Here is a 27,359-nt window from a genome sequence, read left to right on the forward strand (position 1 = left end):
AACTAAACTCGTATATTTTCTACATTCTTTTCAGTTATCCAATATTAATAATAGCAATGAATATAACTAGCTATCCAAAATGCTGTTTCAAAACAATCATCATCGTGTTTCTGCTCACAGTGGCGAGTGTACCTAGTTAACTCCTCTAGAACATCTCTCCAGGCACCCCAGCACAAGAAAAAGGGGAGCAAGCAGGCTGAGGCTGATCTCACAGGCAGCGCTGAAAACGCACCGCAGACCCACAGTCATCAATCACTCACCAATCTTACTTTGCATCTTGGCTACAAAAGAAAATGGGATTTGTTTCCCTGAAGAAATATGTCACTGCTCTGCCTGAATTATTAAGCTTTACTGTTACCAAGAGAAACAGCCAAGGAAAAAAATTGGAAAATAAAAATAGAGCCAGGTCGCCACCTACAGTCAGAAGGCAGCACTGCTGGGTCAGGGAGCATGTAGTTCATAGCTGAACATAAGCAAACATCATAGTTCTTTTTAAAAAAGCAAAACATGTGACTAAAACCACAATTATTTTTTAAATATAATAATAATAGTATACATGTAAAGAGCATTGGAATGAATATTTGTATATATTTTAATATAGACTAGAACATTATTTTAATTATTCACTCTAACCCTAAAATGTAAGACTTTGAAATACAACCGAATAGCTCTCCTCACTTCATATACACTTTTCAGCAGAGGAAATAAAGGTCTCATCTCTAAAAGCATCTCCTGTGCATTTTCACTCAGTACCTGGAGTCCCTGCATCCTACACGTTCCTTTTGCTTACGATCTCTGTTCCTTTTGCTTGAGTCCTCTAGAGACCTGAGCGTCCAGAAGCACACACTTGGTTCCAATGACTGAAATAGATGGCATTAAAGTAAAAAGCAGCTTCGACTGTAAATGAACACAACGGCTGAATTAGGGGAGAGACACATGTGACATTACAATCTGGGAACTTCTTATAGCCAAGGACATCTTGGGGAAGGTCTTTAAGGAGAAGCTGCTGGGATTTCAATCATGCAGAAATGAACTTTTCAGGGAAAATGAACTTTTCATGGAATTTTTCATGGAAAATAAATGTTTTTGAAAGTCAAGGTTTATTTGACATAGAAAAATATATGTAAATTCTTCATCTCAGTTCTTCTAAGTCTTCTAAATCAGAGCATAGTCCTTGTGTGGAGGGAAAATCAGTCCTAAGACCTTCGTTTGACAGAGATTCACAGTTTTGCAGGGAATAATGACCTAGAGCTGTTTAAGAACCTGTGGCCCCAGCCAAACACCAGGCAGAGCTCCAGGAGTCCAGTCAAAGAGAGAAGAGGGATTCTATGAGCAAGTGCATCAGGATCATGACGGGGAAACCTGCAGAGATGACCAAACCAAGCTAGTAGGAACTTATGAATGTTGGATCAATGGCTGTGGAGCCTGCATGGGACTGGACTAGGCCCTCTGCATGGTGAGACAATTGTGTAGTTTGATCTGCTTGGGGAGTCCCCTGGCAGTAGAATCAGAATCCATCCCTGGTGCATGAGGGGGCTTTTTGGAGCCCACTAACTATGATGGGACACCTCGTGCAGCCTTGAGACAAGGGCAAGGGCTTGGACTTGCCTCTACTGGATGTGCCTCCCCATTGGAGGCCTTGCCTTCTTGTGGTGGGGAGTGGGGGTGGGTTGGGGGGGGGAGGCTGGGGGTGGGAGGAGGGAAGAGGGGGATCTTTGATTGGTCTGTAAAATGAATGAAAAAATTTTCTTAATAATAAAAAAAAGAACCTGTGGCCCTCACAACACAAAGCTAGCTTGGAAAATACCCCACTTAGGGTTGGAGGTCACCTGAAGCAACTGTGTATTCTCTCAAGGCCAGGCTCGGGGCACTGAAGGGGTCCACCTTTTCTGATCACATCTTACAAACTACTTGCTTCAGTATTAAATACTATAGAAATATTATTGAAGACTCTTTGTGAATTTCCACAGGAGCCAGGATGCTGATCGTTCAACTTGCCAACACAGCCTGCTTCCCAACGGAAGGAACGCTAATCCAATCTTGTATTCTCCAGCCTGCGCAGGGACCACTAGTAAGCCCAAAGACTTAAAATACACATACTGTAAGTAGACATGGGACTTCTGTGCACTGATAAGAACCTCAAAGACAAAAAGCAAATAGCATCTTCTCCCTTTAACTAAATAATTTATTAAAAGCTTTAAATGGGTCCAGTTTCTTAGTGGGGTTTAAAGTATTACAGAGACTCAGCCATCTTTAATTTCCACCATTTATTTGATCGACATGTATTAAATGCCTTGATTCTATTACACCGAGGCTAGTGCTGGGAATTTTTAAAAAGAAGCTTGATAGCTCATGCCAGCCCTCAGAAGGCTAAGTCAGGAGGATTGCCATGAGTCTGAGACCAACCTGGGCTGCATAGTGAGTTCCCGGTCAACCTGAGCTACAGTGAGACCTTGTCTCAACAAACCAACAGCAGTAAGCCACAGTCCATACACAGTTTTAGGAGCTTTCCCACACAATATATGTTCATCAAAATAAGACCTCTGTTGTTTTCAGCTTTCAAAAATGGCCTGTTTTTCCCAGCTAACTTTTTTTCCTGTCCTGTACAATAGGCACCCAACAATACCTTCCAGCTATATTTCATCTGATCTCCTCCATGCCTGTCTCTGGACAGGATATAACAGGCTATGGGCATGCAAAGAGTGAAGAAAAATCACAACCTGAGATGACAGTTAGGAGGAAGACAGTGGGACAGTGGGACTGAAGGAGGAAGCAGACTGACTGTCAAAGGTCACAGACAGAAGGACAAGGCCCAGCAAGTCTAACAGCAAGCTAATATCCCCCAGCGAGACCCTGGGATAGGAGCCCCTTCCTCTCGCTCTTCTCTGGGGAACCAGACATGCATTTATCCTGTGCTGTGCCCCACTGCAGCCCTGGGGGGTGAACCTAGGGTCTCATGCACATCAGACCAGTGCTCTTCCGCTGAGCTAAATCCTCAGCCCCTTCTTGTGTTTTATGAAGCATGAGCTCACTAGACTCCCCAGCCCATCCTTGAGATTCTCCAGGCTCAGCCACCAGGCCGCCTGATCATTTAGGCTGCTCGTTCAACCTTCCACCCCTTGTCTCTGATTCTTCGGCCATCTGTGTAGCATCCTCTAACCCTCCCAGGAGCTCCTGCTGCCCTGCAGCTGGGAATAGCACATGATTCCTCGTGTCACATGGAGTTCCTATGTGGGGGCTGGGTTCTACTGATGACTCAAAGCATTCTCCCGTCAGTCTTCGCCCCGAGCATCCCACGCTAGTCTATGTGGATGGACCTTGAGTAGAGGAGACAAAGCAACCGCTCCACTTTCTGTTTCCAGCCAGCAGCTGGCTGACACAAATCTCTCTCCGTTCTGTGAGCCCATCCTATTGAGAATGCACTTGAAATGAAACCAAACACAGTCCTTCTCCACAAAACCTGTGTGAAAGTCCACCATTCCATTGCACTTGTCCTGACTCGGGACACCTTTGTCTCACACTAGTGGATTCTCAGACCAATGCAAATTGTTTTGCTTTGGGTTTTGTTTGCTTTTGAGAATCAGAGGGCCTTGAACTCACTAGATAGCATAGACTGGCCTTAACCTCCTAATTAGTCCTCCTGCCTTCACCTCCCAAGTGTTGAGATCACAGGCACGAACTACCACGGCTAGCTCAAATTAGAAATTGTTAAACTTATCTTATAGCTACTTTTAGTAAAGTTCATGTGTGTCCAGTATTCATTTGGATATCAGAACATCTTTTCAAGAAAGGTGAGTTGTGAATACCAGCAAATGATGAGTGCAGACCCTCATCCGCAGAGGCCAGTCAACAGCACTTAGACAAAGTGTGATGTCAAGCAAGCACTCGCAGTGGGTGCACAGGACGGCAATGTTCCCTTTTGTCCTAATAAGACTGCCTTAAACAACGATCTGATCTCAAAGCAAAGATTCTCAAAGGCCGACATCTGATCCCAAATAGAAGCCGAGTGGGAGAAACAGCTGCTTCTCGCCCAGGGAAAGACTTCTTTGAACAGCCTCACAGATGACAAGACAAAAAGGAATATTCTCCGTGAGCCTGGAGAAATGAACGTTATCAAGTTAAGAATGAACATTGAGGGGCTAGGGAGATGGCTCTGTGGTTAAGAGCACTTGCTACATCCACACTCAGTTCCCAGCATCTGTGCGCACATGCGCGCACACACACACACACACACACACACACACACACACACACACAATTAAAAATGAAAATCTTTAGAACAAAAAGAATTTAAAATGGATCCACAGCCTTAAAAAATAATAATATGAGCAACGCAAAACCAAACTAACCATTGTTTAGGACTGCTTTTGGGGAACCCTTCGGCTTCACACGTTGTTTCACTTTTGTGGGTTTTTCTGAGTTTGAGTCCTTCTTCCCTTTCCTCTTCAGAGGCTGAGGAGATGAGTTATCGCTGGAGCCGACGGTTGACTTAGATTGGCGATAATTTCCCTAAAGGACAAAAGATTAGACCCTTACTATTGGCTAGTGGACTCTCAAAGGTATTCCCAGTCCATACATGTGGTTAACTAGTGATCCCAGGGACAGGGCCCTGCATTGATTTCCAACTGTTGGCCTTGGTACCACATTAACTGCAAACACATCTTCCCAGAGGCAGGAGGAAGGTCTGGCAGAGAAAGAAGACTAAAAATAATCACTCACAATTGGCACAGGTACCAGGCAGGCCATAAAACTATTTCCCTTGGGGCTGAGGATGGAGCTCAAAGGCACAGTGCCTGCCTAGCACTTGGTGAGACCAGAGTCCATCACCATGGCACACACAGAAAAACAAAAACAAAAAACATTCCTTGGCTGGGGAGAGAGATAGCTCAGTTGGTGAAGTGCTTGCCCACACAGGCAGGAGAACCAGAGTTCAAATCCCGAAACCAATGGGAAAAGCCAGGCATGGAGATGGTACTTGTAATCCCAGCCCTGAGGAGGGACCCCTAGAGCTCTGTGGCCATTTAGCCAGCCTATCCAAACAGGTGAAGTTTCCAAGCACTGTCCAAAACAAACAACCAAGTGGAAGGTATCCCAAGGAACAACATCAGAGGTTGACCTCCGACCACACGCATGAGCACACACAATTCCCTCATCAGCTGAATGTGGCTGATGCACCTGCCTTTACATTGTCACAGAATGAAGGGGGACATGTGTGAGGTGACTAGAATAGTGCCTGGTGATAAGGGTCTGGTGTTCTCTCCAAGACCAGAGCTCATATAGCTGTAGATAATAAAGACATATAAAGTCCTATCAGAGATGGGGTGTGGCCTGCTGATGGAGCACTTGCCTACCATGTGCAAGGCCCTGCATTCCATCTCCAGCACTGCAAGAATAAGGTAGTAAGTAAATAAATAACTCGACCATATTGGGTGCAATCTTTATGCAACATCTGTACTATCTGAAAATAAATGTAGCAATATTAAATAAACAAATCTGCCTGGAAGCCTATTATAACTGCTCATTTTAAACATTTATATATTCAGTCACCCAAAAGCATTTAAATGGTTTTAGCCATCATCCAATTAAGAATAGGAAAAAAAAACACCATCTTACAAATGAAGTTATTTATGCTATTTTGTCACAGCCTACAAGAAAATGAATTATGCATAGATTTATTAACAGTATGAAAACTTGTCCAAATCTATAACATTTTTGCATAATTTAATTTTCTATTCCAACTGCAATTTAAACATCCAGTTTCCATTTAATTATTGCATGATCTACAAGCAGAGATGTATTTTTTCTTTCCCTTTTTTCAGTCGCTATCTGGCGAAGACAGACAGACAGACAGCATGACAGGGGTGGGACTTCTGAAGTCGTTAGCCAAGACCCAGACTGCGGTCTGCTTTCAGTGAGGTCTGCTCGTCCTGAGGTTTCAGCACTGGAAAACTTGCGTGACAACAGTAACCCTTCACAGACAGTTGGTGCCTTTCTAGAAGGTTTGGGAATGCTGTTAAACTTGGAAGGACTCTATAGAAAACCCACTAAGTAAGGGACTCGGGATCCCAGCAAGGGTGATGTTACTACTCTCTGGAAAAGCATCACTCACCAGCAGTAGGATGTGACAAGACAGAACAGAGACCTCATGGTAGATTGTCCAGGGATTAAGTTTACTTCATTCCAGAAAAGGACACTCGGAGGGGTGGTTTAGGGAGCATTCAGAAAGATAGGTTGATGCCTTTTCCTGAATAGAAATGGAGGCAAATGGATTGGGGGTGGGTAATACAGAGGGGTGTGGGAAGGAAGGACTGGGAGGAGAGGAGGGAGTGGAAACTTTGGCCAGGATGTAAAATAAATAAATTTATTTTAAAAAAAAAAGATAGGTTAAGCCAGGTGGTGGTTATGCATACCTTTAATCCCAGCACTTGGGAGGCAGAGACAGAAGGGATCTCTGAGTTCGAGTCCAGCCTGGTCTACAAATGGAAAGAAACCCTGTCTCCTCAAAAAAACCAAGAGAGAGAGAGACACAGAGAGAGACAGAGATAGAGAGAGAGACAGAGAGAGGGAGGGAGGAAGAAAAGAAAAGAAGGAAGGGAGGGAGGGAGGGAGGGAAGGAGGGAGGGAGGGAGGGAGGGAGGGAGAGAGGGAAGGAGGGAAGGAAGGAGGGAGGAAGGGAAGAAAGACAGACAGGTTTAAGTCTGGGAGACGGTCTAAGGGGTAAATGTGTTAATGTCACCTTTAGAAATGAAAAGACTTCCTCTTGGGATAGTTTAGACCAGGAGCAAGCCCAAGTAGGAATTCTCTGTGTCTTCCATTTCTCTGTGGGTTGTGGTCTGTGTGTCTGTCTGTTGTGTGTGTCTGTCCCTGTTGCCTGTCCCTACGAGCTTTGTTCTGTATTAATTGAGCAGCATAGAAAATGTGGCACAGGAAAGGAACAAGGAATACTTTTTCTCAGAAATTTTTAGCTGAGTTTTACAGGGAAGAAGTTACTTTACTGGCCCAGAGTAACGTTCAGAACTACAAACAGACATCAACCTATATTCGCAAGGTTGTTAAAGGTTGTTTTGTTAAAGGTTGTTTCCAATCTGTTGGCTTCTTTTAGCAAACGATAACCACAACACACACATGCATGCACACATCACACACACACATACATACATACACACATATACACACACACACATGCACACACACACATACACACACACACATACATACACACACACATGCATGCACACATGCACACACACACATACATACACACATACACATACATACATACACACACACACATGCACACACACACACATACATACACACACACATGCACGCACGCACATACATGCACACACACACAATGGTCAGGGGCATGAAAGAGTACATAGTTTAAGATTAAAGGCATGCAGTTAGCTTGAGTTGTAAAAGCTGAATGCATGGGAAGTGCAAAGTTTAGCAAGGTTGGTTCCATTGCTATCTTAAAGCAGGCGGTTAAACATGCTGAGTGCATGGTGGATAGCAAGCTGAATTCATGGCTCTGAATTATCTCAAGGCATATTATTAGGTTGGCTACAAGTGAGGCAAAAGTTCCGTTCTGAAGACAAGAAGTTTTCAGAAAAAATCTGTTCCCACAGGTACAGTGCTTGCTGTGCGAAGCATGAAGAGCTGTGTTCAAACCTTCAGCTCGCCTGTAAATGACCAGTGAGCAGTGTGTGTCTCTAACTCTAGAACTGGAGGAGGTGGGGTACAAAGGCAGGAGCCGCTGGCCAGCCAGTCTATCCAATTGGTGATGGCCAGGTTCAGTGAGAGGTTTTATCTCCAAAACTAAGGTGAAGAGCCGTAGAACAGAGCCCTTGATGTCAACTGACCTCTACATACATGTGCATACAGGTGTACATGCACCGCATGTACATATGCACACATCACACAACAGTGAAATAGTTTTTAAAGACTGGTTAATTCAGACAATCGTAGAAGGAAGGTGTGTTGTTGATAACTGATGCTCACACACGCTCCAACCACTCAGTAAGGACTGCTGTCCAGGCACCTTTCAAGTAAAACGCAAACCCAGCTGAGAGAAAGGAAAGAATTGCTCATACTTTGTCATATAACTTGCATGTGGTAGATAAATCACATGGAAGTTAAAGGGGAGAAAGATGAGAGGGAGGGACTGCCTGCTGCAGGTGTGACTCAGAGCATGGGTCAGACATCAGCAGTCATTGCTGCTAGAGATTAGAGAGTTTTGCCAACCCCTGCTGTGATGGTGGTTGATAAAGCAGCACTACTATGTGGTAACCCCTGCTGTGATGGTGGTTGATAAAGCAGCACTACTATGTGCTGTTTGCATTCATACAATATTTTCCAGCTTTAAAGAAAGGTATTGTCAGAAGCATTGTCTATGAAACAATTTGCTTTCTCAAGGTATGGTGTTTCTATTACCCTGCTCCTCCCCCCACTTCCCATCTCTGTCTCCCTCTCCCTCTCCCATCTCTATTTCTGTATGTGTGTGGAAGAGGTGTGAACCCATCCATGAAGGCACATGCAGAGGCCAGAGACTGACATCAGGCATCTTCTATCACTCCACCTTTCTTCCTTTTTAGACAGTCTCTCACAACTGGCAGGACTAGCTGGCGAGAAAACCGGAGATTCTCCGTCTCCATCTCCTCATCACTGGGATTATAAGAACATGCCACCATGCCCGGCTTTTGATGTGGGAGCTGGAGATCTGAACTCAGGCCATCCTGTTTCCCAGGCAAGCACCGCACCTCCTGCGTCATCTCCTCCACCTCCCATGCGGAAGTCTTGTAATGCCAGAAGTACTAGAAACACCCACTGTGTGGCGAGGCTCTCTGGAAAAAGCCATCCCAGAAACAGCACGTTATGGCTATGTGGCAACAATCAAGAAGCAGCCAAAATTTATAGGATGCCTTGCAAAAACATGGCGCCAGGAGTCCCTTCAGCCACTCGCCTGTCTGTACCTCTCAGGCTCCCCTGTCTGTACCTCTCAGGCTCCCCTTCAGCCACTCGCCTGTCTCTACCTCACATGCACTGAAAGATCACATAGAAACAACAAACTTGGCTCTAAACGTACACAAAGCAAATACACCCTCAATAACCCCTCCACCTAGGTACAGTGGGAGTCAGCTAGATTTCACTTCTACAGTTCCCTGGGATTGTTCCAGGAAGATCTAACCAACTCCAGCTTCCTTCACTGCCACAATAAACCATTTCCAACCCTCACACATGTGCACCCAAAAATGTAGGCCATAAAACATCAAGTCTGAGGTCCTTCTGTGAGTTTGCCTAGCTGAGCAGCAGAGCGTCTGTGGTGCTCCATTACTAAGCTGGTATTTCTCTCACACGCATCTACTGATGGCAGGTATGAGCTGCCCTTTTGCCCATCCTGGACTCAGTTTCCCATGTAGCAGAATGCAATTTGGAGAACAGGAAAATTTTATTTTAATGTGTTTAAATTTTTCCTCATAGTGACTTTGTGATACTCATGAAGTCATGGTAACCAATTGAGTCTTGCATCAAAAGCCTGGAAATCCTAGTATTTGACCCCAAATATTACTGACCATAATACTCATTAACAAGATGGTAACAAAAAACAAACGGAGTCACTTTCCACATTCCTGTCATTTTACCTCTTTTCCACTAGAGGGCACCCTTATCCTGTGTGGTGCGACATTGCAGGGGACAGACCTGCATGCATGGCGCTTTCTTTGTAAAATAAACCACTTTTCTCTTCGTTTTGACTCTAAGAATAGAATAGTAACCTAAAGTTATTCTCAACTGAGTAACTTCTGCATTTCTCCCACCTATCAGTTGGCAGAGCATTTGGTACAGAGGAGTCTACTGGCTGCTTTCAGTCTACTTGTACCTAAAGTCCTAGGCCTCCCCCTCTTCTCTCTCCCTCCCACCTCCTTCCCTCCTTCCCTCCCACCTCCTTCCCTCCCACCTCTTTCCCTCCTTCCCTCCTTCCCTCCTTCCCTCCTTCCCACTCTTCTTCATGCAACAAAACAATTACTAGAAAGCTGCATGAGAGACAGAAATTCCTAACAATCTAGGTCTATGTTCCCTTTAGGTTCAATGCTGGGTGAGGTTAACTGTGGTACCTAAAGTAAGCAGCTCAGCCCCTCCTACACAGCCCCCTCACTTATATCCCTCCCCAGGGGCCGGACTGTTAATGATCTATCAAGCCCAGCATTCTCAGGGGAACCTATTAATTACAGAAAAGGTGTAAATTAGTTCTGCTGTTAAAAACCGAGCTTGTGACTGGATTTACTGGCATAGGATGCTATCGGTGGCTCACTGCCAGGCATCCACACATTCCCTGAGTGAGTTGAATGAGAACTCTGTGTTCACCAGGCACCATGGGATTCTCTGCTCAAATGAATGCTAACCACACAGCAACACAGCCTTTGCCTTACTTTCTCCTCCCTTGATGGAACAGACTATCCCTTAAGCTCTTCCTTGGTTGACAACAAAGGCACCAGGCATACTCTTCTCTTGTGCACTAGAACGGTAACCTATACACAGTCAGGGCTTTGAAATCTGACACCCAAGTACCGCCACTGTGTCCAGGAAGGAACAGGTACTCAACAAATAGCTGCTGAGCAAGTACACTGGCCAGAGGCAACACACTCAAAACTGACTTCTAACAGCTAGAAACACCATCAACCCTGCAGCCACAGAGCCCAGTTACCTCATCCCATACTTGGACTCCAGACATCCTCTGCCCCTTATTTCCATTCTTTCCCCAATCTGTATTTGCCATAATGAGCTTTAAAAATTATAAATCAAGGGCTGGAGAAACGGCTCAGTGGTTAAGAGCATGTGCTGCTCTTGCAGAGATCGCAAGTCGGCTTTCTAGGACCCATGTCAGGCATCACACAACCACCTGTAACTCCAGTTGCAGAGAATCTGACACTCTCTTCTGGCCTCCACAGGAACCTGCATTCATGTGCATATACCCATACACACACACACACACACACACACACGCACGCACGCACGCACGCACGCACGCACGCACACGCACACACACATAATTTTAATGTTTTCATCTTTCAAAGTACAAATCAAATACTAGAATTCTTCCTTTAAGTCCCTCAGTGGCATCTCATGAAGGCCTGGATCAAGCCTTGCTTGGTCTATGTGATTGGGCCTGCCGACTCTTCCTACTTCATTCAGCACCCACTGCCCTGGTCTTCTCCCTCCCTTTCACCTATCAGGCTCTTTACCAACAACCTGGATAACTTCGGTTCCTCTGAACAACTCTGCCTCAGCTCCTTCCTCTTCGTCTCCTTTCTGCCTGACTGCCTCCTGCACATCACAGATATCTCTGCTTCAGAGACTTTTATATGAATCAGTGCCCTGCCATATTTTAGTTCACTTATAGCATTCATTGCTGTCTGAAATTATCTACATATTTGTGGTTGAATAGTCTATCCAACCAATCTTAATTCCCCTAGCACACACATGAGGACTTGAAAGAATACCGTGTAAGATCCTGATTAGTCTCTTTATACATATAACACTAAGTGTGTATAGTTGTTCCTGGCACTTAGTAAACACTCAACAAATATGTATTGAGTGGGTGGCTGACCGGATGAATAAACTGATATAATAGGTTGATAGAGTGAATAGATTGCAGGTGATAGAACAAGTGAGTGGGTGGCTTGTAGAGTGGATGGATGGATGATAGGATGGATGAATGAGAGAATGGATGGATGACAGGGCAGATAAATGCATGGCTGGTAGAGAAGATATACAGATGTAGGTGGATAAGTGTGTGGCTGATGGAATGGATGAGTGGATGGTGAATGGCTGATAAAATGGATGAGTGGCACCTAATGGAGTAGACGGATGCATGGCTGATAAAGTAAAGGATGTACAGCTGATGAAGCATACAAATGAATGGCAGATAGAGAGGACGGATGGAAGGCTGATGAGATGAATGGGTGGGTGGCTGATGGAGTGACTAGGTGGATGGCTTATAGAACGGGTGAATGGATGGCTACAGAGTGTACAGATGGATGATTGTATGGCTGGATGGTGGATAGAGCAGAAGGATGGAGAGCTGATGGGGTGAACGGGTGGATGGCTGATAGAACAGATGGACGCGTGACTGACAAAGTGAGCAATGAAGAGATGGATACACACAGCAGCTGTGTGAAGAAACACAAACGCATTCTCATTCATGTATTTTAATAGCGTGGAGATAAGTTTAACCTTTTGAGCCTCTTTTCTCCTGAATGGGAATATACGTTATATCTTTGAGTCACTTCCTCAGTGGGGCCTCTGCACAGCTATCTAAATTGGTTTTCTTTTTTTTCTCTCACACTGTTCTGCAGTTTCCTTCCATTTAACCACACTCTGTAGTTATCCACTGACTTACGGAATTGTTGGGTCAACAGCTGTCTCCTGCAGTAGACCACGAGCATCAAAGAGAGGCATGCCTGTTTACTTATCTCTGTCCCACCCCACCCCTGCCAGGGCTCAGCCCCAGCCAGACACCGGGATACTCAATCATCATTCTGAGAACCAGTATTCACAATGGATGCAGAAATCTTCCTCAGGAGGGAGCAAGGAAGGAAACTGCATGACTGTGCTGGAATCTGTGCCTTGGAGCAGCAGCAGTCTTTCATCGTTCATGAAAATTTTAGCCTTTCAGATTTCATACTAGTGAAAACAAAATTGCAACGTGCAACGGCTGGGAACATGAAGAGCTGGGTTGTGACTTGAGTCCTGCCATCCGTTTTCCCTGTGACCCTGGGTGAGTCATTCAGTTACACTGGGTTTCTGTTTAACCACTGCTTGTCCATTGTACTACGAGAGTGAAGAGCTGAGACTTGCATGGTGTGTACACAGAAAGAATTCTGCCCCAAACCCTCCAGAAAGCCAGAGAACAAAATACAAGCCTTGGGCCTGGAGAGATGGCTCAGAGGTTAAGTAAGCTTACTGTTCTTGCAGAGCACACAAGTTCCTAACACCCACATACAGGCAGCCTGTAATTCCAGCTTCAGGGCATCTGACACCCTTGTCTAGCCTTGGCAGATACCTGCGTTCATGTGCATACAGCCCCACAAAGGCATACACATATTTAAAAATAAACCTTAATAAATCAATCTCCCATGGATTTCATTTCTCATTTTTAATGGTGAAGATACTTTTCAGCTACTGACCTAAGTCTCACTCCTCTTCCTCTCCACCCTGAGAGGTTAGGTTCTCTACGCCCAGATCACCTGGGCTATCACTGAATTGTCCCCTCCAGGTTCCGACTCACCCATTCCCTCAAGCTACACTACTACTGATGCCTGGGCCATGCCAAGCTGTCCTAAGTGCTGGCAGTACCACACAGTCTCTACCTCAAATTAGGTCATTATGTGGCTGGCCAGATCGATTCAGCATACTTGAAAGGAAGCCATTGTTAATTTTTTTCTTCTGCCTGTCCTCTTCCTGGTCATTGAACTACCACTTTTTTCTGGCATCCAAGCTCAAAACCCTGTGGTTATCTTGGTTTCTATCTTCTCCAGCAACCCTATCAACCCAATCACCAAGCAAACTCTGTCTCTTCATGAATAATAATCAGTTCCAGTTTCCCTTGCTGTCTACCTTGTTTAGACTCACCATGTTCTACTCAGGCCACTTCTGGTGGCTTGCCTATAGAATCACTCCACATAAGTCTCTTTCTGCATAAAAGATCTGAGGTTCTTCAACTGACTCGAATGGCGCTTTTTTTTTTTTTTTAAACCTCTCAGAGGCTCTCGGGACTCCCTCTACTCAAGGATAAAGACAGACTTTCATGCTGGAGCTCATGGTCACATAGAAATTGACTTCCTGGCACATCACCCTACAGACATGAAGGGTCTCTGCTGAAGTTGGCCTGAAGATTCACTGACCACAAGGTGCAAGGGTAGGAATCTATAGCTCAGAGCAAGCAGGTGCACACTGTCACTCTCCTGCCGCTTGTTCAGTGGAAGCCTGAGACCTGTTACTTCTACACTTCATGTTTCCCATTTTGCTTTGTTTTCCACTTTAAGCACAGAAGGCAGGGGCACCTGTGTTATGTCTTCAGGATGAAATTTAAGAGAAGGGAAAAGGAGGAAGGAGGAGGAGGACAAGGAAGAGGAGGAGAAGAAGGAGAGAAAACCTAAATTCATGGGTCTTATTTAGCTTCCCACTAGGTCCTGGAAAGAACGTGGCACAGTAGGGTCTTGGGTGGACACTGAACCCTGGCTACCATGATGCCATCTTCACGTACCCATTTCTCCTCCCCTCATACCACCCTCCTCCTAAAAACACTCTCCTCAGCTGCATCCACGAGACTCTGCACTGGCACCCAGAGGCAGTGAGGGTTCGAACTCTATGTTCTTGGTGGTCATGTGCTGGGACTCAGTTTCAGGCTGTTCCTAACCTTCCAGGTAGTTTTCTGTCTTTCCCTTAGAGTGTGAAGAGCATCGAGGGCAGGAGCTTTGTCATAAGCAGCACAGTCTCCATGACTGAGAGTCAACAACACAAACACAAAATTATCTTTCCTTTTCGTTGAGAATGTCATGAAATACGCGCACAGGAAAGGGTACGTACTTGTCCATTAGGAGACAACATCACCGATCACCAAGCGCTTACAACACACCAGAACATGACTGCTGCTCAGCTAATTGGAGTTGGGTAGGAAAGCTACATCAGTTCTGGTCACTCCTGCTAAGGCCACTGAGAAAGAGCAGAGAACCCTCAGCCTGAAAGAAAATCGTGCCACCTCAGCCCTCCAAAACAAAATGAACTTCATCCTCAAGAGAGCTATGGATGGGGAGGGGGGTGAGCTGCAGTGCAGACCGGAGGTTAAGGGTGAGCTGCAGTGTAGACTGGAGGTTAGGGGTGAGCTGCAGTGTAGACTGGAGGTTAGGGGTGAGCTGCAGTGTAGACTGGAGATTAGGGGTGAGCTGCAGTGCAGACCGGAGGTTAGGGGTGAGCTGCAGTGTAGACCGGAGGTTAGGGGTGAGCTGCAGTGTAGACTGGAGGTTAGGGGTGAGCTGCAGTGTAGACTGGAGGTTAGGGGTGAGCTGCAGTGTAGACTGGAGATTAGGGGTGAGCTGCAGTGCAGACCAGAGGTTAGGGGTGAGCTGCAGTGTAGACTGGAGGTTAGGGGTGAGCTGCAGTGTAGACTGGAGGTTAAGGGTGAGCTGCAGTGTAGACTGGAGGTTAGGGGTGAGCTGCAGTGTAGACTGGAGGTTAAGAGTGAACTGCAGTGCAGACCGGAGGTTAGGGGTGAGCTGTAGTGTAGATTGGAGGTTAGGGGTGAGCTGCAGTGCAGACCGGAGGTTAGGGGTGAGCTGCAGTGTAGACCGGAGGTTAGGGGTGAGCTGCAGTGTAGACCGGAGGTTAGGGGTGAGCTGTAGTGTAGACCGGAGGTTAGGGGTGAGCTGTAGTGTAGATTGGAGGTTAGGGGTGAGCTGCAGTGTAGACTGGAGGTTAGGGGTGAGCTGCAGTGTAGACCGGAGGTTAGGGGTGAGCTGTAGTGTAGACCGGAGGTTAGGGGTGAGCTGCAGTGTAGACCGGAGGTTAGGGGTGAGCTGCAGTGCAGACTGAACTGTTAGCAGATCAACTGCCCGTTGCAGGCTCTGGCTCCCACGTCACAGGCACATCATCAGTCCTTGCTCAGGTAACAAACAGTGAGGGATGGCCAGGGAAAGCATCTGGGGTGGGACGAAGCATTTAGGATAATTCTTGATTTTTTTTCAGAGAAGTACAACCAAGGGTGGCCATCTTCTTACCTAAAGTTCCTCTTAGTCTTTGTTAGACACAGACTATCCCAAGCACTACTGTGACCTAGCAAGGTTCTCACAGCTGTGAATTCCTGTTCAGACCATAACCACAACATTTGGATTCTATCTTCTAAAAGGCATTAGCTCTTGTTTTGGACTTCAGTTGTTGCACTGAAACTCTAGTAATGTTTCACACAGTTGCTTATATGCCACCAGGTAGCTAAGATTTATTCCTTTGAATTTAATTGAGACCCAGAGGATGGCTCTGTAGAGCTAGAACATTAATGAGGAAAGCTGCCGATACTTACACTCCCTTTAGACCTCCTCGATCCAACCATGGGAGGCAGTGAAGAAGCTTTCTGACTGTGGAAACAAATTGCATTTGGACACATGACTGTTAGTTACAGATACCATATCATGTACAACAATCATTCTAACCTACTCTCACCTCCCAGAAGCACCTGCCCACTGACACTTGTGCTTAGTGCCATAAGCCCTCCAATTTCCATTCTAAATCATTTCCAGTGGTTTCCTGGGTATTATCTGATTTTATGCTTACAAACAAACTTTTAATACAATTTTTATAACAGTGTTGTAGTTTGAATGTAATTGCCCCCCACAATCTCACAGAGAGTGGCACTATTAGGAGGTGTGGCTTTGTTGGAGTAGGTGTGGCCTTGTTGGAGGAAGTGTGCCACTGTGGGGACGACCTTTGAGGTCTCTTTCTCAAGCGTCACTCAGTATGACAGTCACATCACTTCCTGTTGCCTATAAGATGTAGGACTCTCGGCTACTTCTCCAGCACCATGTCTGTCTGTACACCACCATGTCCCACCATGATAATAATGGACTGAACCTCTGAACTATAAGCCATCCCAATTAAATTTTTTCCTTTATAAGAGTTGCCATGGTCATGGTGTCTTTTCACAGCAATAGAAACCCTAAGACAAAACAGTTTTAATTTAAATTCCCAATCTTTCTATTTGTAGATCAAAAAAATCATTTTTAAGCTAAGTAACAACCACGCCAGATTGAGTCAGAAACAATAAATTTGTTGGGCATGGTGGCACCCATTTGTTAATCCTAACCCTAAGACAGTAGAGTCTCAGGTACCAAGAGTTCAAAGTTAGCCCAGGTTACACAAGACTCTCTCTCAAAAATAATAATAATTATAATAATGACTTTTTAAAATACTGTATACTATGTCCACTTGTGGTGGAAAAGGATGAAAAGTGCTGGCATTTATATTCAGAAAGTTTTTAAACAGGTCAATTATCACCAAATAATAATAATTATTCTTCATAAGTTTCAGATGTCTGTGCCATTAGGCAAAAATCCATCTTGAAATCTGTCTCCAAAAATAGGACACATATATAACAGTAAACCTTACTAATGTGTATGAGAGAGGTCAATGAGTCACAATTTTTAAATTACCATCAAGTACCTAGTTCTGCTCACAGCAGGCTCACAAGTATTGCTAAGCAGGAGTTGTTAAAGGGTTGGATTTCATGGATTGGATAATCAGCAACCAGTCTGCTGGCAAGAAACTCTAATGTTCATAAAGGCCTGGGCTCCTGCATAGGTCCAACACTCCTGACACTCCCTCTGCTACTCCCTAGAAGCCTTAGCCACCCCCCAGCAGCCTTGTAGTATACAAATTAATAGGGACCAAACTGGTGATGTCCCATTCGGCCTCTTCGAAGGACAGCCATGAAAAGGCCATTTTAAGAGCTAAGAGGCCCTGACCTCTGTACAGAACAACAGAGATGGATCCCCACAGCCGCCTAGAAAGCTCCAGTGTCACAGCTCAAGGCTCTGAAGCACAGATGCCGGCTATACATGTCATCCTCACAAAGGGTCTTTCCGAGAGAAAAGCCACACATAGTGCATCATGAGCAACTAAAGTATAAGCCTTGCTGAGGAGACGGCTCGGTGGATAAAATACAGAAGCGTGGAGACTAGAGTTTGAGTTTCTAGTACCCATGGAAACACTGAGTGGGCACAGAGACTGCCTTGTCATCTCAGGGCTCAAGAGGCAGAGATAAGGGATCCCTGGAACAAGCTGCCTTAAATTGAATCAGCAAGCTCTGGGTTTAAGGGAGAGACCTTGTCTCAAATAATAAAGTTGAGAGCAGCCAAGAAAGGCACTTGACCTACAAGAAAGTAATCATTGACCTCCACATGTCTGTGTGCCCACATACAAGTAAACACACACACACACACACACACACACACACACACACACACACACACACCACGATAAGTCTGAAAGTTTGGCACTGATTCTATACTCGGCTTCCCTATCTGTTTGTGCAGGTACAATTGTATTGCTTTCATAGTATATGGTTTTTAAAGGGGATGGAGGAGGACATGTAAGCGAGCTGAGGCTGTGCATGCCTGTCATCCCAGAACTCAAAGGTGGAGCCAGAAAGAGCATGAGTTCAAGGCCAGCCTGGGCTGCATAGCAAGTTAGAGGCCAATCTGGACCATGATAGACCCTGTCTCAAAAAGATAAACAAATAAACATGATAATGAGCGTAAGCTACTGTAAGTTTCTGTCCAAACCAACTGAAAACTCGCGTGTGCTGGCTGCACTGTTAGACTCTGAAACTGCCCATGAGATTTATGCAGAGAGCTCGTGGCCTGATACCTTCTTCACAAGAATGGAGCTCTGTATTTAACTTAAACTTGGTACAATGCAAAGGTACTGAGTCTTTTCACAAATCCCAACAGTGTGTTTCATGCAATACTTCTCAATCATGAATGCTGTTTATTCTAACTGATGAATAAGACTGTTGCTTACAGAAAATACTTTTTTGTTTGATTTTCAGAGAGGTTAGCCTTGAACTTACTACCTAGTTGAGGATGATCTTAACCTCCTGATCCTCCTGCCTCCGCCTCTGTGCTTGGAATACCGTGTGTACATCACACCTACCATCAATTACACACTTATGTTTATACGTTTGAAACAGATGGAACACATAAGATAACAGCTTCTCTCTTCCGCCATGCCCACTCTTCACCACCCCCTCCTCCTCCCTTTACACTAACATTGCTCCAGAGCTACTTCAAACAGTAACTAAAGAGTGAGAGCGAGTGAACAAGGATGAAGACTTACCCATAAGGCCTTCTCATTGCTGACTTGTCAAAAAGTAACTCACTGTAAGGTAGTCTCTTAAACTTATCTCTGCCAACGGCCACGTAAAACTGCCCATTCTCCAGCTCTGACCCATTCTCAACCAGTTTTCCTTCTAAAGTATAAAGCCTGTCAAAACACCAATGCCGACAATTAGAATTTCAATAAGCATTTAGAGAGCTGCTTAAGAATCATAGCTAGATAAGGGCACTCCATTCTTGACTTGGCTCCTCTGTTACTCTTCCAATTACTGATTGTGAAGTCAAGAGATTCAACAGGAATCTCCCATCATACCAGAGATCCAGGCACCACCTGGCTGAACAGACGCCATCAATGAGCCTGGCAGTCCAGCACAGAGACCCCTTCTGGTACCACAGGAGGATTTTAGAGGGGAAAAAAAGTTACTTGTGTAGAATGTATTTATTTTCATTTGTTATTATTTAGGGGGAGGGCATGTGTGTGCTATGGTTTAAGTGTGGATAGAGGTCAGAAGACAGCATTCAGGAATTGGTTCTCTCCTTCCAAGAATCACACTCAGCTCTTCAGGCTTGTGCAGCAAGGAAGTGCCTACCCCCACTAAGCTACCTCACCAGGCCAGGTGTTTAAATGAAGCTGAGCTTCCCCAGAAGGCTGATTGATGTGTTCGGTAACACTGCTTCCACATATTTTCTGGTATACTCATAGGCCAACAAGCTTCCTGCCACATTCTCTATTAAGGATCGCCTCTGGCCAAAGTACTACAGCCAAACACACAGAACTGGGTCAGAAAAAAAAAAAAGAGGTGAGAGGAAAGAAGGGCAGGGGCAAGCCAGCACTAATGATGCAGAACTGCATAGCAGGCATGCTTCTGTCTCCTTTCCTAGCCATGCCTAAGCAGGAGAGCGAGCATGGCCCTCCCAGAGCTGTGGGGCTCAAGAGTCTCCTTCACTGTAAAACCGCACCTGTGACTGCCATTAATAGGTCACTTATTGTAAGGACACTGATTTTTTTTACTAGATGGTTTAAATTATCTACAGAATTCTTTTAAAGAGAGGAAAGTAGGCCACTAGAACACTAAACCAGGAAGATAATGCAATTTTGAAGACTATAAACAGGAGCTAGTAGTTGGTAGGGTTTCAACATAATGTGTTAGAAAAGTTTACAAAAAGTCTTATAGTACATGAAAAGGTTAATAACAATAATAAAAATCCTTCTGTCTCAAGGAAAGCTGAGACAGAAACATCATAAGCTCAAGGCTAGCCTGGGCTACATAGTGAGTTCCAGACTAGCTAGCCAGGACTACAGACTTTGTATCAAAGAGGAAAAAAAGCAGATCCATTGATCTATCAGCTGACCCTAAAGACCACTGAAAACATCCACAAAAGCCCTGAAAAGTAGCAGTTCTGAGTTAGCATGCAGATGTTAACATCTTTTTATAACATAGTATTTCTAATTCTATAAATCTAATTAGCAACACAACCCAGATTTCTGCTTATCCTGCTTCATCGAGACCACCAATCCTAAGCAGAGGAACTGTAGCCAGTCTTCCAACAGGGAAGCTGTCCTGACAATCATAGGGTGCCCAACGGCACCCCAGACTCTCCCCTGTCTATTGTAGGGTGCCGAGGAGCACCCCAGTCTCTCTACTAGATGGAGGAGCTGTTCACATGTCCAGTTGTGCTGACCAGAAATGGCTCCAGACACAGATGCATGTCCCCTGGAAACAAAATCACACCTGGCTGAGAACCCCTGGCCAAGTGCCAGACAGCCAGACATTCCTCATCCTCTTTCCTCCAAAACAGATCCAAATCAGCAGTTAACTGTTACACTAGAAATTAAAAGGCAGTGTAGCTATGGACTCCAGGACCTCCCACCCAAGAACTGGCTGGTTTAGTCTGCAGACAGATAAAGCTACTGTGTAAATTCTAACCGTGATTTTATTATGCTTCTTCAATATAGACTCTATTGACCTGCTTCTTCCTGTTGCTTCAAAGCATAAGAATCATGAGCAGGAAGTTGAACCAATTAATGTGGATGCTATCAGTAAATTAATATACTTATACATAACAGAGAGATATATTGATATTCTACTATTAAATTAATATACTGATGAATAATATAAAGAGTTATCAATGTTCTATTAAGGGAGAGTGGGCTCTCCCCAGTGAGCAGCACCAAGTCTACCATTGAATTAATAATTACATTTCTCAACTGGATGCATTAACTCTCACCTGAGATTATAGCACTCAGGAGACAGATACAGGAGGATTTCCAAGAGTTTGAGGCTACAGAGTGAGTTCCAGACCAACCAAGGCTATAAAGTGAGACCTTGTTTCAAGAAAAAAAATAATTTCTCTAAATATTCAGGTATATGGAGAACATATATTTTTATTTCTATTAGTGCTTGCATATCTACTTATTTCCATCTAAGAATTTGTTCATGTATAAGAGAAGAGGCAGGGGGAGGGGCTTGAACCTGCCTCTACTGAATGTACCAAGGTCTGCTGACTCCCCATAGGAGGCCTTACCATCTTGTAGGAGGGAACTGGGGGGAGGGATGGGGGAAGGCTGGAGGGGCGGGAAGAGTGAGTGAGATCTGTAATTGGTATGTAAAATGAATAAAAAATTTCTTAATTTAAAAAAAACACAAAAAAAGAAGATACATTTAGACAAAAAATTGCCTTGGGGAAGTCAGCATGTATGTAGATATCAAAAGGTAAACCTGTATTTTCTTTTAAAACTATGCATAATTAGTGCTGTGGATTTCCCTACTGAAACCAAAATAAACCAAAAAGTAGCTAAGGTTTAAATAAAAGTTAAAAGCACAAGATGAAACAACATAAAATTATTCTCATAATTCTAGAGCCAGGAAGACTGGAGCTAGTGATAAAATTAGTGAACACAAAGAAGGACTGAAACCTCGAGATGTTTATATACAAAACAAAGAAAATGCAAACTGAAGACACATTTGAAACTTACACAAAAAAGGGCAACTTCTATAATACATAAAGCGTGGCTGAAAACCAGTAAGACAAATGTGTAAGGATCATGACAGATCAAGCAAAATGGGATGTAAACACATGTCATTTATTTAGAAATTAGCTGAGGAACTAAGAGCATATCTCCAAACTGCCTGTGAGGCTTGCCATCCAGCCACGCTACCAGTGTCTGCTTAATCTTGGACATGTAACTTTCCTCTCTAGGTCTCATAATGTCACATCTACTGAAAGAGAATAACACTACTTAATTCATAAGAATGCTTAGTTAATTCATTTAAAATGTAAAGCAATTATAAAAATACCTAGAATGGAAGAGGAAAATCAACAGACAGTACTGTATATCAAATAATAAAAATCAAGAAACAACAAAACCCACTTGTGTGTGAGTGCAACATATGTGTGTGACGTTATGAGCACATGAAGTGGTGTACTTACCATGTACACGCTTGAAGAAAAGGTCGGAGGGAGTGGTGTGGTATCTGATCTATCACTCTCCATCTTATTCCTTTGAAACAGGGTCTCTTACTGAATCTGGGGCTAAGGTTGCTGACATCCTGCAACCCTCCTGTCTCTGCCTCCTGAGTACATGTCTCGTGTGTGCCTATAATCCTAACACTGAGGGACAGGGGCAGCCAGCCTAGCTCGAGGTTCAAAGAAAGACTCTCAAGGAAGGGGAGAGGAGAGTGATAAAGCAGAATACCCAACATCCTTCTCTGACCTCCATGTACACACACACACACACACACACACACACATACACACACACATGAAAGAAAGAGGAAGAGAAGGAGGGAGCAGAGTAGGAAAGGAGGAAGAAAGGGAGGGAAGAGGTAGGGAAAAAGCCATACTTGTACATGCATAGAATATTTCTGGTTTTGATTTCTAGGGTGCAAAAACTACTCATAAAAGAGACAGTGGTGGGAGAAATACTTTAAATTTACCCTTTCTGTACTGCTTAAATTTTTGTCATACGCTGATCACTACTTTCAATGAAAACAGTTTATACTTAAAGTTTCAGTGATGATAAAACTGTAAGATAATATATGTAAACATGCATTCAACTGAAGGACATGATGTGCACTCATTTGGGAACTTACTCTGGGCCGTGGCTGTGGTTTGGTGTGTGTGTGTGTGTGTGTGTGTGTGTGTGTGTGTGTGTGTGTGTATACGTCTATGGCGTGTAAGCATCAAACAGGTAAGAATGTGTTCATGTGCATCCAGAAGGAGGAAGAGATAGTACTGAGGGAAGTGCTTGGATTTGGAGATGTATGTGAGTGTGTACGTGTGTGTCCATGCATATATGCACTACATACACACACTTAATGTGTTCTGTACATCTACATGTTATTTGTAATCCTCCATCTGAAAGAAAAGACCTAAGTTAGCCTCTGTAAAGAGATAATTTCAGGGCCAGTGGGATAGTTCAGTACGTAAGGGCGCTTGCCAAAAGTCTGACAACCTGGGTTTGAACCCCAAGACCCACATGGTGGAAGGAGAGAAATGACTTCCAAATGTTGTCCTCTGGCCTCCATATGTGCACTGTAGCACATGCTCCCCAACACACACACACACACACACACACACACACACACACACACAAGTAAACAAATACAGTAAAAATTTTGAGATAATTTCGTAGGCTACACCATGCTTTAAATGTCCGCTTAAATTCCACTAAATGCTTTTGGTTTTAATTTTAGATCATCTCACTTACCCTCCCTCACCTGTCTCCTCCTTAAGCCCATCTTCTCTCCCTAGCTTCTGACATTTTCGCCTGAGGCAAACAGTTCAAACCACTGAATAAACAGTCTTGCCTAGGCGGGGAGAGGGAAGGACAGTTAACTAAGAATCAAGAAGCTGGTTCTGGCTAAGAAGTCCCTCTCCCTTAAGGTGGAATGATGCTTGCTTATTACTCTACACTAAAATCACAAAAATAGGTCAAGTCTCTTGATGTGTTCCAGCATCCAAGGACTGTTTGAAATAATCCCCATTGAAGTGCTATTATATATCATAGTCTTCATATAAAGAAACTGAGGCACAGTGAGCTTAACAGGGTCAGCCAAACTTCAGATCTAGGGGCCAGTGACTCCAGAGCCCGTGGGCACGTCTTCAAGGATTCCCAACCCATCCCCTGTGGGAAGATGCCATGACACACCTGTGGACAGCCCCACTCCGAAGAGTTATTTTCTCTGTGACCATCTGCAGTACGTGATCCCATTGAGTCAAAGCTTTTCTAGGGATGAGGAGTCGAGAAGCTGGGTTTATGAGGTCTCCATTTGCAATCAAGCTGTGGAGGAAAAGGAAAAACAGGCAACACATCTGAAACAGTTACGCTCATAACATTCAAACTCCAAACCCCAAGGAAAGTACACAGCCAATTAATTCTACCCCGAAATAGGAAGGGCTCCAACTTACAAAATAGTGCAAGGCTCGTGCAGCGATTTCCTGAAGCGAGCAGACACATTGATCCTGCTGTGGATGACTGGCTTCACCTTCAAAAGCAAAGGGGGAAAGTCACTAGCTGCCTAGTGGAGAACTGGGATGGTAAGTTGAGGTAACTAAGGTAATGCCACCTGGTTCTGACTCCATTTTGCGTTTACTTAGACAGTTCTCAGACCTCTACCCCATCCACACAATGGTCAGGTCTGCCTTGGAAACACATTTGAGATTTCCATGGCCTTGACCATGGTTCAGATATATTAACTAAAATAATTAAGTAAACTAAAATAACTAGGAAAAAAGGCAAAAATAATTTGCATGTTACGTCTAAAATAATGACTATGCTCTGCCAGAAATGAAAATTTCCAGGTTATTCTGATTCTAATCTAACTTTGTCATAAGTCATGGTCTTTGTGGGGTTTGCCTTTAAAAACTCGGTACCCCCGAGCTTGGGCACCAAGAGACTTTTCAGAGGCACGAGGCCACTCTTAGTCTGGCCATCAATAAAAGGACTTAAAACTTTTAATTGGCCTAATCAGCCGAATTGTCAATAATGATCTCACATGGATCATTTCAACAGCTCTGTTGAAGCCTTGCTCTTTCTACTCAGATACACAGTCCAGATTCACCCTCCACCAGTAATTAGATGCCCTCAAAGAAGCTCTCCAAAAAAAGGAAAAAATTCTGCAGTCAGCCCTAGGCATACTTACTCCAAAGGTACGAACAAATTTAGGCAACTCTTTAAACACTGTTTCCAGAAAAGCACAATCAAACAATCCTCTAAAGCCCCGAGTTCTGACGTGCCCTCTCCTGCAATTGCACAACTGTTTCTTGTCACCTCTCCTCATTGGCACACCTGCTCTCAGCTTCACTGCCTCCTATGTCCATCACCTGTACCCCATCACTATCCTGGCTCCTGTGCTCCAGGGGACTCTGCTTGCCCCCTCTCTTTTTTTAGAAAGGATCTCTATCCTAAGCTTCCCTCAAACGCACTATGTAGCCGAGGACGACTTTGAACTTCTCATCCTCCTGTCTCCAACTCCCAAGTGCTGGGATTATAGGCATGAATCACCTTACCCAGTTTATGTAGTGCTGAAGCAAACCCAGAGCTAGGCAAGCACTCTCCTGACCTACACCCCTGCCCTCCCCATCTCCTTTTGCCTCTGGAGTCTAGGGTGCAGTTAAAACCACCTGTGGAAAAATGCATGAGAAAGGGCTTTTATCACCAGCTTGGACCTCAGAAATGCTCTGCCAGCCTTGATTATTTTCTATCTTTATAATGGATAATCCAAGGAATTACTTATGTTTCGTAAATAAACACACACACACACACACACACACACACACCACAGATCATTTTGTTCCAAATTTCAAGAAACTAGAAGTCAACAGACATAAAGACCTTTGCTTCCCTTTCCTCCACAGTCGAGCTCTCCCACATCTCCAACCCTATCTCCTCTTCCATCCATCTCAGAAGAACTCTGTCCCCTTACAAGACTGTGCTCCATCTTAATGTTATCCTCAGCTACTTGCTCCACTAATGCTGACTCTCCGTCCGGAGTCTTCAGGTTTTTTCCTTTGACCCTATACCCTTCTCAAGTGCATTTCCAACTCCTCTCTCTCTCTCTCTCTCTCTCTCTCTCTCTCTCTCTCTCTCTCTCTCTCTCTCTCTCTCTCTCTTCCCACCTTATCTTCTCTTCAATGTTCCACTATCTGGTTTCCACCTGCAGGACCGGCTCTTCCGTACGTCACCAGCCCTCAACTCCTGACAAAGCTCTGCCCCCACCCCATAGGCTGTGTGCTTCACCTAAGTGGCTTGCTGCTGTCCCTAAGGCTGCCCTGTGTCCACTTGTGCCTCTTCTCACTTCATCCCTCTGTCTAAAATGTCCTCCCCATTTCTCCAACTGAAATTGTACTTCCTCTTCAAGACCTGACTATACTATGCCCCATCATTTGCCTTTCTCCTCAGGCAGTGGCTGTAGCTGCTACTGCATTACCAATGACAGCACTTATGGTTTGAGGGTGAGGTCCCCCAGTATACTAATGTGCTTTCTATCGGTATTAGAAACATCATGACCAAAAGCAACTTGGGAAAGAAAGGGTTTATTTGGCTTACATTCCCCATCACAGTCTGTCGCTGAGGGAAGTTAAGGCAGGAACCTGGAGGCAGAACCTGAAGCAGAAAGCATGAAGAAATGCTGCTCATTGGTCTGCTCAGCCTGCTTTTTTATACTATCAAGGACCACCTTTCTCAGGGTTGGCACCATCCACAGTGAGCTGGGCCCTCCCAAGTCCATCATTAATCAAGAAAATGCCCTACAGACTTGCCTACAGCCCACTCTGATGGACACATCTCCTCAAATAAGGTTCCTTATTCCCAAATGACTTTACTTTATATCATGTTGACAAAAACTAATGACACCCATATTGAAAAAGCAGAGGGTAACAATTTTTCATAAGAGCAGCTGTCATCCACTGCACTTTACTTCACAAGCAAATTTCCATGCACTGAATTTCTTTTCATCATCGAAGTAACTCACTCAAGCATCATTACTATGACATTACTACATGGAAGAACTGGAGCTTAGTTAATTTGCCCAAAGTCATATTTAAGAAGATACATAATTGGGTGTGGTCTGTAACACCAGTACTCAGGAGGCTGAAGCAAGAAGACTGTGAGTTCCAGCCAGCCTGGGCCACGCCATGAGACCCTGTGGGAAGAGCCAAGGGGAAACAAAGGGCATGGGCGAAAGAGGAGGAGAAAGAAGAAGGGGGAGAAGGCAAGATGGAAGAGGATGAAGGAGGGAGAAAGAAGAGGAAGGAAGGAGGAAGAGGAAGAGGGAAGGGGGAGGAGGAGGAGACAGGATAAAAGGAAGAAGGGGAAGAAGAGAAGGAGGGGAGGGAAATGGTTAAAGATGCAGGGGAAGGGAAGAGAGAGGGAGGAGGAGTGACAGCAACATTGTTAGTGAGGCATCTATGAGCAGCCAGCTATTGACTGTACTCTGGGCTGGTTAAACAGTTAGACTTCAGTAATGCATG

The 27,359-nt window shown here is 44.6% G+C and overlaps 1 protein-coding gene across 3 annotated transcripts in view; it reads right to left on the minus strand.

The window, feature by feature from the left end:
• Dcdc2 (doublecortin domain containing 2) overlaps positions 1–27,359 on the minus strand; it is a 177,364-nt gene that overhangs the window by 98,400 nt on the left and 51,605 nt on the right. For all 3 annotated transcript variants that reach the window (XM_059263246.1, XM_059263244.1, XM_059263245.1), the window contains exons 4-8: positions 24,297–24,373; positions 24,037–24,168; positions 18,886–19,032; positions 16,076–16,130; positions 4,350–4,509 (exon numbers count right to left, since the gene is read on the minus strand). In XM_059263246.1, the coding sequence (XP_059119229.1) occupies positions 4,350–4,509; positions 16,076–16,130; positions 18,886–19,032; positions 24,037–24,168; positions 24,297–24,373 (571 nt within the window). The remainder of the gene's footprint in view (positions 1–4,349; positions 4,510–16,075; positions 16,131–18,885; positions 19,033–24,036; positions 24,169–24,296; positions 24,374–27,359) is intronic.

Source organism: Peromyscus eremicus, chromosome 5 (assembly GCF_949786415.1).
Source record: "Peromyscus eremicus chromosome 5, PerEre_H2_v1, whole genome shotgun sequence".
Taxonomy (NCBI): domain Eukaryota; kingdom Metazoa; phylum Chordata; class Mammalia; order Rodentia; family Cricetidae; genus Peromyscus; species Peromyscus eremicus.